Below are 17,475 nucleotides of genomic sequence, written 5' to 3'. Positions count from 1 at the left end.
TATAAATGGAATCACACGTACATACTGTTCTTTGTAAGGCTTCTTTCATTCAGCAGTGTTTCATGTTGTTATAGATCAGTACTTTCTTAATATGCTTAAGTAACGTTCTGTGATGTGACTGTATCATAATTCATCCATTGTTTTATGATGGATACATGGGCAATTTTCATGGCAACTTCCTATTGATTATTGCCATTATTACTTACTTTGTATAGGATGGAATAATATCCCTCTTACTTATTCCTTACCCTTAGGTAACTAACACTCTGACTTAGTAAATGCTTACGAAGACGTTTTAAAAAGTACTTAAAATCCTTCTCAATTCCCTGAAATTTAATGATACCACTTCTGTCTACCTTAATCTAAGCCAGTAAGAGATATTAATAAAGGAGTTGCTGAGTTTACATGTGTATCACACATGCTGATGTGTGGTTTTCTTTTTAATGCAAGTAAATAAATTGTTCCTCAGGGAGCCATTGACTGTCATGCTAAGTATATCTTGAGATCTCAAACTCTCTCCCAATCTTTCTTCTAAGTTTTTTGAAACAGCGTTTGACATTTCACGATGGAGAGAGAAATGGAAGTAGGAGGCATTGTATGGTTTTTGGTGGTTGCAGGTAGAGGCATTCACACCGTGACCACCTGCGACAGCAGCAAAAGGTAGAAGATAGGGATAGGATAGAGGAGATAGGGACGTTATAGGTTATAGGTACCTGAAGTCTAGAATTGAAACCCATTTTTGTTACAGGGAGAAAGATAAACTGTTGTGAGTATTTCATTTGCTGATTAGACTATACCATACAGCTTTGATAAAACGGCAGGGTGATCGTTCTTTCTAATTTATCAGATCATCGAGGAAGTCATGATGCATTTTTCTGTTTCTATGGAAAAATGTGACACAACTTTCCCAACAACCCAATATATATGCCGTGTTTTTCGTGTTTTTATCTGCTACGTGTATGGCATACATACTTTGATCTTAAAATATAAGAACATCAAGACTCATTTTATAATAGAAATTCTTTTCATTTAATTTTTGTGATATCCAGGAGAAAAGGATAATTTTAAAAAAATCAACATGGCTTAAGGACAGGCCACTAAGGATATCAAAGAAACATTTAAAATATTAAGACCCACTCTCTGTTTTTTCTTAAGGTATGAAAGTAATACCACTTAATAGGTTAGCTGCTAGCCTGCACTTTCAAAGCACTTTAGAGTCATTCGTCTGTCTGAGGTAGGACAGTATTAGCATCCTTGGTTAATAGATGAGAACCCTTTCCCCCCTGTATTTTATTGTATTTGAGTTCCAGAGTTCATCCGGAGCTCTTCAAACAGTGTTTGTGGTCTTCTGGTGGCATAACAAGATTCTTTTTAAAAGTGGTTCCCTCCCCAATCTCCTAAATATTTCTGGGATATTTTTCCAGAAGGATTTTAAAAATAAGAAACAAAGAATTGTCACTTATTGTGGTAGCAGTGAAAATAGGTTCAAGTTGAAAATTTCTAAGGTATTATATCACTCTTGGGAAAAGATAGTTATGTAAACAAATCAGTAAAATGTTTCGTAAATATTGGCTAAATTCTTTAAGCAAATATAGCTTTAATAAACTAATGTGTTTTTTTTTTCTTTCTGGAAGAGATAGTATAGAATTCTGTACCTGAAATAATTTAATAATTGCATTGTATTGGTCTGTTTGTAGTTAACAAAGAGAAAAGAAACCACAGGTGTTTTTTGTTTGTTTTTCCTGACTTTGTCATCATTAGTCATGAAGATGACATCTCTTCAAATTACTGGTTATATTATTACTTGAATAAGCTTACAGTAACTTTCTAATGTGAAGAAGTAAAGGGTTATCACATTCAGACATCTCACTGTGTCAGTCATTATCTACTTAAAATGTAGAGCATTGGGCCAGTGGGTGGTGTGGAGGTTGAGGCACTGGACTCCCACGTGACCGACCATGGTGTAGGTCTCTCTGTCTCTCTGTCTCTGTCTGGTGAACACGTGTGCTTTGTAGCAAATTAGATATAATAACAGCAAGTAAAACTTATTTTTAAAAATATATGGAGCATCTTGAAGGTAATTCTAAAGCCTGATTTGTTTTATCTTTGTTTACTTACAAGTATGGTTAATCTTCTCGTTTTTGAATTTTTTAAACTGCACAAAATATTAATCATTAGATAGTCTTCATGTATATATCTTCAGCACTTCTACAGAAAGTCATTGTCAGAGAATTCATTTTAATTCAAGGTTAATTAGTGTACCATTAAAATAATGTGTTACAAAAATTAATTACATTGTAGGTCAAAAAAACGTGTTAAAAAGTGCAGCGTGAGTGTCTGAGAGCACATCATCCTTCTTAAAACGTTGCTGTACATGTGCTACCCTTCTGGAAAATATAACCAAAGTGAAGCTCACCACTGAGGTCCAGTCATAGGTGTTTCCCCTAAAGTAAATTTTTGGCACCACATATGGAAAATTTAAAATATAACTCCCATTAACAGTGAAATGTGTTGCTTGCTGCTTTCCCATTGCAACAGCTAAGGATTTATATTTTAGCATTAGTTGATGTAACCCTACTGGATCAGACTTAAGGAGAAATCAGGAACCTGGTTGAGAAGTAGAAATGATCTATCTTGTGATGTAGGTATGAGATACATAGATAACATATTTTCCCACTTAACTGCTGGGTACTACTAACTCTGGTAAGTGCCTCAGGTAAGTATATCACACATCATCTTAACTCTGTAGTGATTCTTGTTAATAGGTTAACTTTGTAGCCATAAAATATTCACTTAAAATTAGAACTAAAGTGGCCAGCAGATGGCTTGGTGGTTGGGGCACAGGACTCCCACATGGCCAACCAGTCCTGGACTAGGTGGCTTGAAAATTAAGCTGGGCACTGTTGCCTGCGTGCCCAAATCCCAGGAGAGTGGAGCAGAAGGGACTGCAGAGTGGCCATCTCCCCCGGGGGTGATTTCTCACTTTCCGTGTCTCTCCTCTTAGCACATATGCCCCAAGGCAAAAACCTTTAAAACAATATTAGAACTAAAAATGATAGAAACTATGCAACTTATCAGATTGTTCTCACGAAAAAGGTGTGAAACAGTTACATTGAACTGTAGACTCTTTTACATCTTGGCGTTTGTTTAAAGAGTCTCATTAAAATATCTCATTGTTCATATGGAAGATTTTTGTTTGAATTAGTGCCTTTAACAACAGTAAGTCACATTAAACATACAGCAATTTTACTAATAATACAGGGAAACTGCTCCGGTATTCAACAATACATTTTTTTTTCCCCCTGGGATTTCAGAATTGTCTCTATTTTTAAAAACTCTTAGTGGGCTCTGTACTATGTAAAATAAAATAGTGTTATAGTACAACAAATTGTGCATGATTTGCCCCCATTTTTGAATTTTCTGCTTCCCTCTCTTTTAGGATTTTGTATAAGTCTATTGGAAAACAGATATTTACAGGGAAATAAAAATTCTACATCAACTAAATGAAAGCAAAAGAAAAGGACAATACGTAGGGAAGCAATTGTCCTTTTTCGTTTTAAAAATAGATCCTGACTTAACTAGTTGAAATAATAGGTGTGTGAAGAGGTCTGAATACTAGAAGACGTGTAGGAGAGGTTTAGACGAGCTTCTTGAAAGGTGCTTTGTACCTTAAAGCCACCCTTGTCCTAGCTTATAGCTATTCAAACCTTTCTAAAATGCACAAAGCAGGGATTTCAACACAATGTGGAAAAACATTCCATTCTTAATAACTGACATCATTACCGCTCTCAAGAGTAGGGTTAAGCCAAACATCATTTGAGAAGAGCCCTTAGGTTTTGTTTATTCTTTGAAAAAAATAGATTTCATTAACTTGACCAAGATTTTCTAACAGCATAAAATAGAAATAAGAAATAATAATAACTGTGAGGTTTTGGTAGACAGGTAAAATTAATATTATATGTGTATCTTCTAATAGTTAACCGTGTATTTATTCCGTTCTACAAATGACTTTTACAGTCCTCTGTTTATTGATAGACACTATTAGTTTGTACTAGCGTTTCTGAGAGCTCTTACAGTGTAGGTTTACAATGTTAAGGGGAAATGGCTTAAAACTGGTTAAATATTCTTATTTTTTGAGAAATAAACGTGAGGAAATTGAGATCTAGAAGATGATTTTTGCCTACATTTTAAATGCTCATTTTTTTGTTTTTGTTTATAAGATTTCTTTTTCCAGAAGAAGAGTTGTGTTTAGTGAGGTATTTAGAAATTTACAAAGCAATTTCTTATGGCTTATTCATTCAAAAAATATTATGAATTTTATTTAATAAAAACTTTATTCAGTTCACTCAGAAAACACTGGCAAAATAAATAATCAATTTTATTGTTATTACTATCAACATCTCCACTTTGTGGGTGAGGAAACTGAGGTTGAAAGAACTCAGGCTAGTACCTGATGGATCCAGAAGGAGAATTCAGTGCTTCCAATTGATTATGTGTTGCTTTTCCCATAGTGTGTTTTTGTATCAATCATTCTTAGAATAGCTAACCTATGATATCACATATTTCCTTGTCTTTCTTTTTTTTTTTTTCTTTTTTTGGAGAGGTTTTTGCTATAGGGCACATGCGCTCACCATAGAGACAGAGAGACAGAAAGCGAGAAATCACCCCCCAGGGGTGACGGCCACGCCACAATTCCTTCTCCTCCATTCTCCTCTCGGGATCTTGGGCACGCATGCACACACGCCTGGCGTGAGTTTAAACCACCGGGTCCAGGACTCGAACCGCGGTCAATTACATGGGAGTCCAGCGACATAGCCATTATGCCCACTGTTGGTCCCTTTCCTTGTCTTTCTTAAAACATTATTTTATCTTTCATATAACCCCACAACCGTCTTAACAAATCATGTATCTTTTTCTGTGTTTTTAGGGCAGAGCACTACTCCATTGGGCTTGTGATCGAGGACATAAGGAACTAGTCACAGTCTTGCTGAAATACAGAGCTGACGTTAATTGTAAGGTAAGAATGATGAAGCGGGCTCTTTTTTGTTTTAAATTGAAGAAAAACTCAATTTTAATTATAGTAACATTAAATGTGCTAAATTAACCATGCTTTATTTTTTAAAGTGTACAGTTCAAGGCATTCAGTACATTTCACAATGTGGTACAGCTGTCACTATCACATAGCTCCACAACATCGTCAACCCCCAGTGGGAAACCCTATACCCATTAAGCAGTCACTTGCTAGTTCTCTCCTCCCCTAGACTTTGGCAACCACTGGGCTTTTTTCTGTTTCTGTGGATTTACCTGTTCTATTGGGTTGCCAGAAAACTCATGATGCTTTTTTCATTAAAAAAATCATGAAAAATACGTCATGACTTTTCCGATGGTAATAGATATTTCCTATTAGTGGAATCATAAAATATGTGGCTGGCTTATTTTTTACTCACTTTCTTTCAAGGTATATCCATGTAGTATGTAACAGTACTTCCTTCCTTTTTATGGCTGGATTGTATGGACACCCCACATTTTGTTTATCCATTTATCAGTTAATGGGCTATTGGGTTGTTTCCACCTTTTGGCAATTGTAATGCTATTATGAATATTTGTGTACATTTTTAAAAATACTTGTTTTCAGTTCTTTTAGTTATGTCTTAGGAGTACAATTTCTGGGTTATATGGCAATTTTATGTTTAATTTTTGAAGAACCTCCAAACTATTTTCCATGGGAGCTACACCATTTTACATTCCCACCAACAGTATATGACACTTTTTTTTTTATTTAATTACTTACCTATTCATTTATTTGTTGTGATTTTCAAGCTGCCAGGCCCAGGACTTGAACCACAGTCGGCCATATGGGAATCCAGCACCTTAACTACCATACCACCTGTTGATACCAGTACTGTTTCTAATTTCAGTATATACTCACCCATACTTCTTATTTTTCTTTTTTTAAAAAACAGCTATTGCAGTAGGTGTGAAAGTGGTAACTCATTACTTTTTTTTTTTTTTTTTTACATCTTTTTGTGTACTTGTTGACTGCTTGTATATTGTTTTTGGAGAAATGTGTACTAGTCTTTTGCCCAATTTTAAAGCAAGTTCTGTTTTTGTGGTTCAGTTGTAAGAGTTCTTTATGTATACTGGATATTAAACCCTTGTCAGATAATGATTTGCACATATTTTCTTCCTTTCTGTGGATTTTCTGTTCACTTTTTTGATAGTGTTTTTTGATGTGCAAGTTTTTCATTTTGATGAGGTCCAATTTATGTTTTTTTTCCCTTTTTTCTTTGCATTTGTAGTGTTATATCTTAAATTGTCACCAAATCCAAGGTCATTAAGATTAACCCCTAGAGGTTGCCCTGTAGCATAGCAGTTAACTGCACAGTGGAAGCTGAATCCTAGATGGCCAACCAGAGTTTGAGTCCTGGTCCCATTTGCTTGAAAATCACACTAGGTGCACACATGCATGCCTAGTATCACGATGGGATAGAGAATCAAAGAAAAAGGATTGTGGCATGACCAACCATTGTGAGGGTCATGTGTGCACTTATGTGTGTCCTCTCTTTCCCCCTGCTTCCTTTTCACCCTCTCACTCATGAACACGTGCCTTCTGGCATTAAAAAAAAAAAAAAAAAAAAGGACCACGAGTTAACATAATGGCTATGTCGCTGGTCCCGGCCCCGGTGGCTTTAAACTCACGCTGGGCACGTGTGCATGTGTGCCCAAGATCCTGAGAGGAGGAGAAGAGATTGCGGAGTGGCCATCCCCCCTGGGGGGGTGGTGATTTCTCACTTTCTGTCTCTCTGTCTCTCTCTCTTTTTCTGGCGAGCACATGCGCCCTATAGCAAAAACCTCTTCGAAAAAAAGAAAATGGGACCAGCAGTTAGCATAATGGCTATGTCACTGGACTCCCATGTAGTCGACCTCTGTTCACGTCCCGGACCCAGTGGCTTAAACTCACGCCAGGCGCGTGTGCGTGCGTGCCCAAGATCTTGAGAGAAGAATGGAGGAGAAGGGATTGCGTCATGACCATCCCCCCGGGGGGTGATTTCTCGCTTTCTGTCTCTCTCTCTCTCTGTCTGGTCAGTGTACGCGCCTTATAGGAAAAACCTCTAAAAAAAAAAAAAGAAGATTGGGAGCTAGCAAGTGGCTTGGTGGTTAAGACAATGGATTCTCACATGGCTGACCATAGTTTGAATCTTGAACCTAGCAGCTTGAAGATCACACTGGGCCTGTGTGTATGTGTACCCCTAATCCCAAGAAGACACAGAAGAAGAAGGGATTGTGGCATGGCCAGCCTCCCTCACCCCCTGGTGGTGATTTCTCACTTTCCCTGTCTCTGACTCTCTTTGGTGAGCGCATGTACCCTACAGCAAAATCCGGGGGAGGGGGGATTTAACCCATATTTTCTTTCTCTTTTTATTATGGCTATATATACACACACACACACACACACTATAATTTACCATTTTAACCATTTTTAAGTATACAGTTCTGTGGTTAAGCACATTCAGTGTTTGCAGTCATCGCCATTACCTATCTCCAGAAAGTTTTCATCTTAAACAACAGAATTCTAGACCATTAAATCCAAAACTCTCCATTCCCCTCTCCCTCCAGCCCTGGCAACTGCCAGCCTTCCTTCTCTCTGTGAACTTGTGTGTGCTAGGTACCTCATGTAAGTGGAATCCTACCATATTGGTCTTTTTTTTTTTTGACTGGTTTGTTTCACTTAGCCTGACATCTTCAAGGTTCATCTATGTTGTGGCATATATCAGAATGTCCTTCCTTTTAAAGGTGAATAATATTCCATGTATTTATTCATCATATTTTGTTTATTCAAATAGCCATCTGTGGACACTTTCTTTGCTTTCACCTTTTGGCTATTGTGAATAATGATGCTACGAAAGTGGGTATACAGGTGTCTGTCCTTGCTTTCAGCTCTTCTGAGTGTACACCCAGAAGTGGAATCGTTGGATCATATGGTAATTCTGTGTTGGGGCAGATTCCTTTGCTATTCATTCAGAATCTTTCCTACTGTTTTTGCTTATTTCTTTTCCTGTGCAAACTTTGAAGTTATCTTCCCAACTTCCATTTTCTCCTAACCACCATTATATTAGAACAAAAAACTGTTGATGTATTCACATCTTTTATTTGGTTTAAATTGTTTGGGGATATTTTATAAGAAAGTGCCTTCAAGGTAGGCATTGTGTAAGGTTTTTCTTTGTGGATTTCTTGTAGTTTCTGATTACCTGTAGTTTTGCTTTGCACAGTTTGAGTGACCCATAGTCAACTGCAGTTTAGAAATATGAAATGGAAAATTGCAGAAATAAGCAATTTGTATATTTTAACTTACTTTGGGCCATCAAGCTCCTTTCCACTCAGGACATGAATCAGTCCTGTCCAGTGTATACATTGCTGTGTACACTGTCTGCTCATTAGTCACTTTGCAGCTGACTCAGTCATCAGCTTGCAAAACCATAGTATATACAGGGTTTGTAACTGTCAGTGATTTCAGACATCCACTGGGGTTTATGGACATAGGGCCCATGTACTTGTGTGTCCAGGTAAGGGGTGATGTCTGCACCCTGTTTGTTTAGCTAGCATAAGATGATCGCAAACCAGCCTTGTTTGGCTTTATAGAGCACTCTTTGCTGAACACCAGCTTTGATGCAAAGTAAAAGTTCCACGTTGGTTTTTAGGATGAATGGGTTAGGGCTGTGTAATTGGCACATTTTCCTTACCCCCTTTGTATTTGCATGATCATTTCATATTGCCCCCGCCTTGGTCTTCTTTCCTTTGCTACTGACAGTTGTAACCTATACTGTCTAACTCCAATTAATAGGGATGCTTTCGGCCTTGTCAGTTTTTTTTTGGAGAGATTTTCACTATAGGGCGCGTGCGCTCGCCAGACAGACAAAGAGAGACGTAGAGACAGAAAGCGAGAAATCACCCCCCAGAGGGGATGGTCACGCCGCAATCCCTTCTCCTCCATTCTCCTCTCGGGATCTTGGGCACTCACACACACGCACCCGGCGTGAGTTTTAAGCCACCGGGTCCAGGATGTGAACCGCGGTCAACTATATGGGAGTCCAGCGACACAGCCATTACGCTAACTGCTGGTTCCCGGTCTTGTCAGTTTTGAGATGCTAACATGCTTCCAAGTGAAAGGGTTTCTGGAGATTAGCTCTCAGAAGAGCTTTCCCCTTGTACTTTCTTCTCTGGTTTTGTTATTGAAAACTCTTTTCAAATACAGACAATAAAACATAATAAATGGGAAGGAAAGGTTCATCTCCCTCATGACTCCCTCTTTCTTAAACAACATTATTATTGACTGACCTTTTGGTTGCCAAAAGGGAAAATCAATTTTATTAGAAGTATTTGTTTGGCCACAGGTCTGGGTACTAACCTAGCACAGACAGGATGATGTTATCAAGTATTTGAAGACTAATTCTGACCATTAGTTTGAAACGTAATACCAGAGATATGTCAGAGTCTGCTCTGTGTTTTCCGGTCATTTTTACCCTTCACTATCTCCCATACATTCTTTCACTGCACTGCAGTTTCTGCATTCTGTAACTGTAATGGAATTGGAACTTGTAATTTTATTTTATTTCTAAGAAAGATCCTTTATAGATTTCATTTGTTATCTGGCAGCATTATGACGCAGATTTGTCTCTTCACTGCTTGTTATTGATTTTTAGTTCTTTTCTTGAAGTTATGTTCTTACCACATTTGAGTAGGATGTGACCTGAACACACCCACACTCTCTTGCACACATACACACGTGGACGTGTACACCTTCTCTGACTTCTTGAGTACCTTTGATTTTTCAAGCCCTGAGGAAAGATTAAAACTGCCCCCTAAGGCATAGTAAAAGATATTCGAGGGCCAGCAAGCAGATGGAGTAATGATTACGTCACTGGACTCCCATGTAGTCAACCATGGTTCGAGCCCCAGACCCAGCTCTCGAAGCTCTCACTTTGGACTCATGTACATTTATACCTAAGATCGCCAGAGGAGAATGAAAGAAAAGGATTGCCATGTGGCCATCCCCCCTGAAGGGGGTGATTTCTCACTTTCTGTCTCTCTGTCTCTACGCCCTATGGCAAAAATCTCTCTCTTAAAGAAGATGTCCAAGCAGCATTAAGGAAATAAGTGAGGAGGGAGGGAGGGAAGGGAAGAACAGGAGCATCTGTGGTATTATATTTCTATTGTATACTGGGTATTATACAGTTCAAGGAAAAACATTTAAAAATTTTTTTATTTCAATTTCTTTTATTCAATTAATCACATATGTGACTTAGCTTGCAAAGTGAATATTCTAACATGTATACATTTCTCACCAATCCAGTTGAGAGTACTATACACGTTATCCTCAAGACCCTGGCTTTTGACAGAAAGTGGGTGAAGATGGAAGGTTTACTATGGAGTAAAGCAAGCCAGGCTACGAAGGAGGGACACTGTATGTCTCCACTTAGTATATACCAACTGTTTGCACTCTATAGCCGAAACTGAATGACTAGAGGATATAGAAACAAAGAAAATTGTTATAAATACCAGATACAGTGTGGGAAGAGGGTGGGAAAACATTTTTATTTTTAGTAAGAAATGTAATTTTAATTGATCTCTAGTAAAAACTATTCAGGGAAAGCCAGTAATTGTCTCAGCACCTAATTTGTGAGACCCATAACCTGAATAGCCCTGAGGAAAGGGGTTAGCTGGTTATTTTCACTATTTTACATCGTCTACAGTATTAGAAAAACAAGGCATTATACATGAGTTTAGGGTCACTGTGCGGCTTGCAGCCAAATCCAGTCTCTCATATTCTGTATTTTTTGTTGAGCTCTTCTGCTTTGTTGACAATGTAAGCTTTCATGGCATCTTCCTTGAAAGTCCCTTTCAGCTCACTCCAGCATCCCACTTGGCCTTGTCTTTGAGGTCCAACATCCCCTGCTGCTCTGTGTTAATATCACTCACAGTCGCTTGTCTGTTATGCCCGTAGATAAATGGCATCTCACTGTCCCCTGGCTTGGTCTTGAGGTACTTGACCTCCTCAGTGACTTTCTCAAACTCAGCCTGCAACATGCTGGCAGAGTTGCAAGGGTTCCTGGGTGCCTGTGGAGGAGGGAAGGAGCTCGAAGCTCCTCCAAAAAAAAACATCCATGTGATAATGGAAATGTTTAAGAACTTTATGATTCGTAAATGATAAAAGCTATGGTTACTAAAATAGCCTAGAGGAACGTGCCCTCTCATTGAATACTTGAGTGACCATGTGTTGTAAAGGATTTCAAAAATATGAGAAAAGTGTAGACCAGTAAATAGAATCACCCATATTCCCCATTACGTGACACGTGCATTTAGGGGATGAGGAAGAGAAAAATATGTATAAAATAGTTTTTTAGTATTTACAATGTGCCAAGCATTTTATGTGTGTTGTCTCTTTTTAGTCATTGCATCAGTCCTATAATGTGAGTATATTACTACCTGTAATTTACTGATGAAGAAACAGGAGCTTAGAGAAGTCATAAACCTAGTCAGTGACAAAACCTAGATCTGAACATGTCATTCTGGACCCAAAGCCCAAACTCTTAACCCCCCACTGTAAAATGTTAATGTATTTCATTCTCGTATTTATTTTCTCTACTTATATAACATTTTAGAGCTATTTGATATAATATTGTGCATGAAGTATTTTTTTCTTCATTAATAAAAATGATTGGGTTATAAGGTAAGTTTAGGGAGGACTGTGTAGTACATAGACCTTAAGGATTCAGTTCAGTGTATATTCACATGTATGAACACCTGTGGCTACCACCTGTGTCAAAGGAGAGCATTTCCAGAACACCTAGAAGCTTTGTTCCTTTACGATACTTCCTATCAATATCCACCTGCTCATCCCCACACTGAAGTACTGTTATTCTGACTTCTCTCACTGTTGTATAATTCTAACTCTCTTCGAAATTCAGAATCATTTATATTTGGAATCATATGGGTTCTTTTTTCTTGATTAGGTCTATTATTATGCTCAACATAACATTTGTGAGAGTCATCCATGTTACCTACATATATCAGTTGTTCTTTTCTTTTTATTGCCATGTAAGTGTCCATCACATGTACATACCACAATTCACAGATTCATGGACATTTAGTTTTATTTTTCCTTCAGTTTTTGGCTATTATGAATAAAGTGGCCAAGAACTTTCTTGAATAGGGACTTATAACCGTATGTTCATTCCTCTTGGTATATAACTAGGAATAAAATTGCTAGGTCATGTGAAAACTCTACATTTAACCTTATGAGGAACTGCCCATTTTTTAAAAATAAATATTTATTTATTTATTTCCATTTGTTATTATTTCTTTTATTTGAACAGAGAGAGACAGAGAGAGAGAGAGAAAGGGAAAGTGAGAAAGCAAGCTGCCAGGTCTAGGACTCAAACCGCAGTCGGCCATGTGGGAATTCAGTACCTTTAACCACCATGCCACCTGCCAGCCCTTGTTTTATTTTGTTTTGTATTTTTGTTTTGTTTTTAATTTGCCAGAGGGCTTGTGTGCTTGCTAGAGAGAGAGAGAAAGAAAGCACTGCCTGTCGAGGATGGTCACTCGTCAGTTTCTTCCCCATTTTTCCTTTTGGGATTTTCAGTATGCACACACATGTGCCAGCATCTTTTTCAAGCTACTCGGTGCAGTACTTGAACCACGTGGTTGACCATGTGTGATCTAGCCACCTTAACCACCAGTACTGATTATCTGTCTTTTTTATTATAGCCATCCTAAAAGAGGTGAAGTAGTATCTTATTATGATTTTAATTTTTATTTCATTTATGGTTAATTATATTAAGCATCCTTTCATGTACTTATTGGCCATTTCTTTGTTTATTGGGGAAATTTCTATTCAGATCCTGTGCTCATTTTTTAAATTGGATTGTCTCTTTGTTTTTCACTTGTAAAAACTATGTATTTTGGATACACATTTCTTTACACATCTCTGATTTATAATATTTTTCTTTCATTCAGTGGATTATCTTCACTTGTTTGATAGTGTCCTTCAAAGTGTAAAACTTTTTTTTTTCTCTTCATGAGGACCAGGGAGGGAGAGAGACAGGGATAGGTAATATTTGACAGAGTCGCTCTGTATCACTGTTCTCCTGTCTCAGCCTCCCAATTAGCTGTGATTACAGGTATGCACAGCCATGCCCAGCAGTGTTCAGGGTGGTCCAGGAACTCAGCTCAGGCTTCTCATGTGGCTTACAGCCTCCCAAGACGGTCAAAAGTTTTTAGTTTTAGTACAGTCCAATTTTCCTATTTCTTACTTTGTTTGTGTTTTTTGTATCATTTTAAAGAAACCACTATCTAATCATAGGTCTCAGTTTTTTTTTTTAATAATTATTTATTTTATCTTATTTGTTATTATTTTCAATTCACCAGAGAGAAAGAAAGAAAGTGAGAAAGCAAGACGCCCGGTCTGGACTTGAACCATGTTTGGCCATGTGGGAGTTCAGTGCCCTAACCATCACGCTACCTGCTGGCCCCAGATCTCGATGATTAAGCCTTTCTCTTTGAGGCTTTTATGATGTTACCTCTTACACTTAGATCTTTTATACATTTTAATTAATTATTCGTAAAGCGTGTGAAGTAGTGGTCCAACTTCATTCTTTTACATGTGGATGTCCAGTTGTTTCATTGTTGTTTGTCCAAAAGACTATTTTCCCCCATTAAATGGCTGTAGCATGCTTGTCAAAATCAAGTGGCCATAGATGTTAAGATTTATTTCTAGACTCTCCGCTCAATATGTCTCTTCTTATGCCAGTAACATACAGTCTTTATTTCTGTAGCTTTTCAGTTAAGTTTTGAAAAGGAGAAGTATTAGTGCTCTAACTATGCTCCTAATGCACTGTGTATAACTGCTGCACCAGAGGGCTAGCCCAGGTTTTATGTTGCTTCTGTTAAATATATTGCTAAGTATTTTATTCTTTTTTAATGCTACTATAAATTGAATTTCTAAAATTTCTTTTCTGATTGTTGACTTTTTTTTAAGAGATTTTTTGCTATAGGGCACTTGCACTCAACAACGCCCCTGGTTTTTTTCTTCTTCTTCTTTTTTTTTTTTTTTTTTTTTTTTGTGGTTTTTTATATAGATGCACTCACCAGAAAGAGAGACACAGAAAGCGAGAAATCACCCCCCAGGGGGGATGACCATGCTGCAATCCCTTCTTCTCCATTCTCCTCTCGGGATCTTGGGCATGCACGCACACGTGCCCAGTGTGAGTTTTAAGCCACCAGGTCCAGGACGCAAACCGCGGTTGACTACATGGGATTCAGCGACATAGCCATTACGCTAACTGCCGGTCCCTGCTTGTTGATTTAGAATGTATAAAAAAATTGATTTTTGTTCATTGATCTTGTATCATCCATCCTTTCTGAATACTTTTATTAGTTGTAATAATTTGTAGTGTATTCTTTCTAATTATCTACAAGGTTCTGTCATCTGCAAATATAGATAGTTTCACTCTTCCTTCCTGTTTGGATCCCTTTAATTTAATTTTCTTTCTTATGCACCAGATCGCCAATGAATGCTTCCTAGAAGTAATGGTAGCAAACATCATTGTCTTATTACTGATCTTAGGAGGAAAGCATTCAGTCTTTCGTCATTAAATATGATCTCAGGATTCATTTCTTCTTTTAATGTTTTTTCTTTATTCATGATAGAGCCTGTGTACATGCAGCCAGTGGGGAGCAGAGAGGATCAGTGAGGGAAGGAGAGAGAGGAGCACCCACCACAGGGTCTGGTCACAGCGTAATCCCTTTCCTCCAATCCTCTGGTCTACCAGATCTTGGGAACTCACACACATGCCTGATATATTTCAGCCTGACTGGGCCAGGGATTTGAACCACAGTTGCCTTGTAGGATTCAGCTACTCTTGAGCAACAGGTTACCACTGCATCACAGAGCCAGCCCTGATTAATTTTTAGTTGTTAAACTAGCCTTGCTTTTTTGAAATAAATCTCACTTGCTAGATTCAACTTGATCATACTTTATTTAGCTTTTTGGTACCTGTGTCCTTAAGGAATATTCACTTGTAATTTTCTTTTCTTGTAGTATTCCTAGCACGTTTTGCTATCAGAGTTGTATTAGCTTCATAAAACCAGATGCTTCTTTCTTTATTTATTTTTAATTGCCAGAAGGTATATGTACTTGCCAGAAACAGAGCGAGAGTGAGAGAAAGCACCGCCCCCCAGTATGGCATGTTCACACTGCGGTTCCTTTCCTTCCATTTCTTCTTCCTGTCAGGATTTTAGGCATGTGTTCATTCATGAATGCCCAATGTGTTTTTCAAGCCACTTGGGCTAGGACTCAAACCAGATCTGGCCATATGGGATCCAGCTCCCTTAACCACTGTGCTCTGGGGCTGGCCCAAAATACTTCTTTATTCTCTGGAAGAATTCATTTAAGGTGGCTATTAGCTGTTCCTTTATGTTTAGACAAGAGGTCTTAAGTTCCAGATAAGACTGAGTTCTCCCTGATGAATACAGGTAAAAATCCTGGACATGGACAGCAGGTGGAGCTCAGGAGACTGCGAAGGGTTAGAAGAGCTAGACTGACTGAGGACTTCTAGATCTGAAGAATGACACTGTGACTTTTCTTTTTTTTTTTTTTTTTCTTTCGTAACCTGAAATGGGCTCTGGAGATGTCCATAACCCAGAAATGCCAACCAGCATGACAAGAAAAGCCTGTTCTCTCTTGCCAAGGGCAAGAACAAGAACAGTCTAACAGAATTTTAACAGTACCCATCAACCCCAGCCATACAGCCTGGGGGAGAAATGTGCTGCCCTCTGTGAATGTAAGCCTGGCTATCCATGGCTGATGGTGACAGACAGGGCTCCCCTCTCCAGGGTGGTGTCACCAAGACCAATTGACAGCCCTGCACTTTGACTTCCCCTCCAGGGTGGTGCCAGAGAGGCCAAATGGGATCATAGACTTTCTGCCCCTGCTCAGAGGTAGCAGCTGGTTCTTCTCCCACAGGTCTGGTGTCGGTGGAGACCAAGCTTGGACATCCACCTGCCTCCCACTCTGGAAATGAGACAACAATCAGGTGGTTCTTGTCCCCTCACAAATAGTGACTGAGGTGGGAGCTAGAGAAAGAGACCCTTTAAACCTGTTTCCTAAGTCCTGGGGAGACCCAGAAGTGACTCAGACAATACAGAGACTATAATTAATGACAAAAGAGCTGAGAACAGAACTACAATGTGGAATACTGCCTAGGTCTTTACACTGGCCTCTGGGTAGCACACACACAAAGCAGATCAGGATTGTACCGTGAGGTCTCTGAAAACAAAATGATCATTGGAACCACAACTTATAAAAGTAGGTCAGGACCTGTACAAGAAACCCAATAAAGAAACCGCCTGCGAAAATAAAATGTTTAAATAGGCTCCAGATTCTTAAAATATACCCCAAATTGAAAATTACTCATGATACTGTGTTTTCTTCTAATATTTATATACTTTCATTATTTTACATTTAGACCTCTAAAAGTACAGTTTGAGAAATGAATCTAATTTTGTTTTTCTCTAAATGGTTTCCCAATTGTCCCAGCCCATTTATTTAAAAGCCCATCCCCCAGCGATACAAGATGCCACCTTTGTCATATCTGGGTATTTGGGTCTAATTCTGAACTTTATAGTCTGTTCCACCGTCTCTTTGTCTACTCACATACATTATTTTGATTAAAAGACTTTATAGTAGGTATTAATGTCTGGAATACTGGTTTATCCCTCATAGTTTTTTTTTTTTAAAGTGTTTTCCTGGCTATTCTTGAATTTTTAAAAATATGAAGTTTAGTATCAATTTGTGTAAATCCATAAAATAGCTTGTTGGTATTTTTATTGGGATGCATTGAATTTATAAATTAAGGAGAACTGACATCTTTATAATATTGAGTCATCCTATCCAAGAATAGGGGATGTCTTTTCCTTTGATCAAGTCTACTTTTTCATCTTTAGGTGCATTTCAAGTTATTTCTCATATAGATACTACACATGTCTTATTAAATTTATTCTTAAATATTTAGCTTTTGTTGCTCTAAAGTATTTACTATTTATAGGTTTTCCAAATAATGTTTGAGATTTAGTTCTCCAATTTCTATGCTGTAAAATAATTCTTATACCATTTGTGTGATGTTAGGTCATTTTCTATTTCAAATATTTCATCTGTAAGTGAAGGCATATGTTAAATTCTGTTTTTTGGTTTTTTGTTTTGTTTTGTTTTGTTTTCACATGTTGTCCTTGTGACCCTAATTAAAGAGTCATTTGAAAACAAGTCTGGGCTAATGTGTTAAATCACCTGTATGATTTGCTAAAGAATTGCTTTAATTCCACTTAAGACTATGCAAGTTAATGAAAGTCAGGTGTGAAAACAGAAGCTCTACCAAAAACACACTACTACATTTTGTCATTTGATTTTCTTTTCCTGCT

At 37.9% G+C, this 17,475-nt stretch overlaps 1 protein-coding gene and 1 pseudogene across 1 annotated transcript in view; one reads left to right on the top strand and one right to left on the bottom strand.

Moving 5' to 3' along the window:
- ACBD6 (acyl-CoA binding domain containing 6) overlaps positions 1 to 17,475 on the top strand; it is a 201,001-nt gene that overhangs the window by 111,033 nt on the left and 72,493 nt on the right. Inside the window, exon 6 of the mRNA XM_006142316.3 lies at positions 4,928 to 5,017. Within this exon, the coding sequence (XP_006142378.1) occupies positions 4,928 to 5,017 (90 nt within the window). The remainder of the gene's footprint in view (positions 1 to 4,927; positions 5,018 to 17,475) is intronic.
- LOC102484538 (acyl-CoA-binding protein pseudogene) lies at positions 10,820 to 11,085 on the bottom strand (annotated as a pseudogene).

The sequence above is a fragment of the Tupaia chinensis genome, unplaced genomic scaffold, assembly GCF_000334495.1.
Source record: "Tupaia chinensis unplaced genomic scaffold, TupChi_1.0 Scaffold000074_1, whole genome shotgun sequence".
NCBI classification, from domain to species: Eukaryota; Metazoa; Chordata; class Mammalia; order Scandentia; family Tupaiidae; genus Tupaia; species Tupaia belangeri.
Note: the sequence above shows the minus strand (reverse complement) of the source record. Positions and strands in the feature narration are given on the sequence as shown.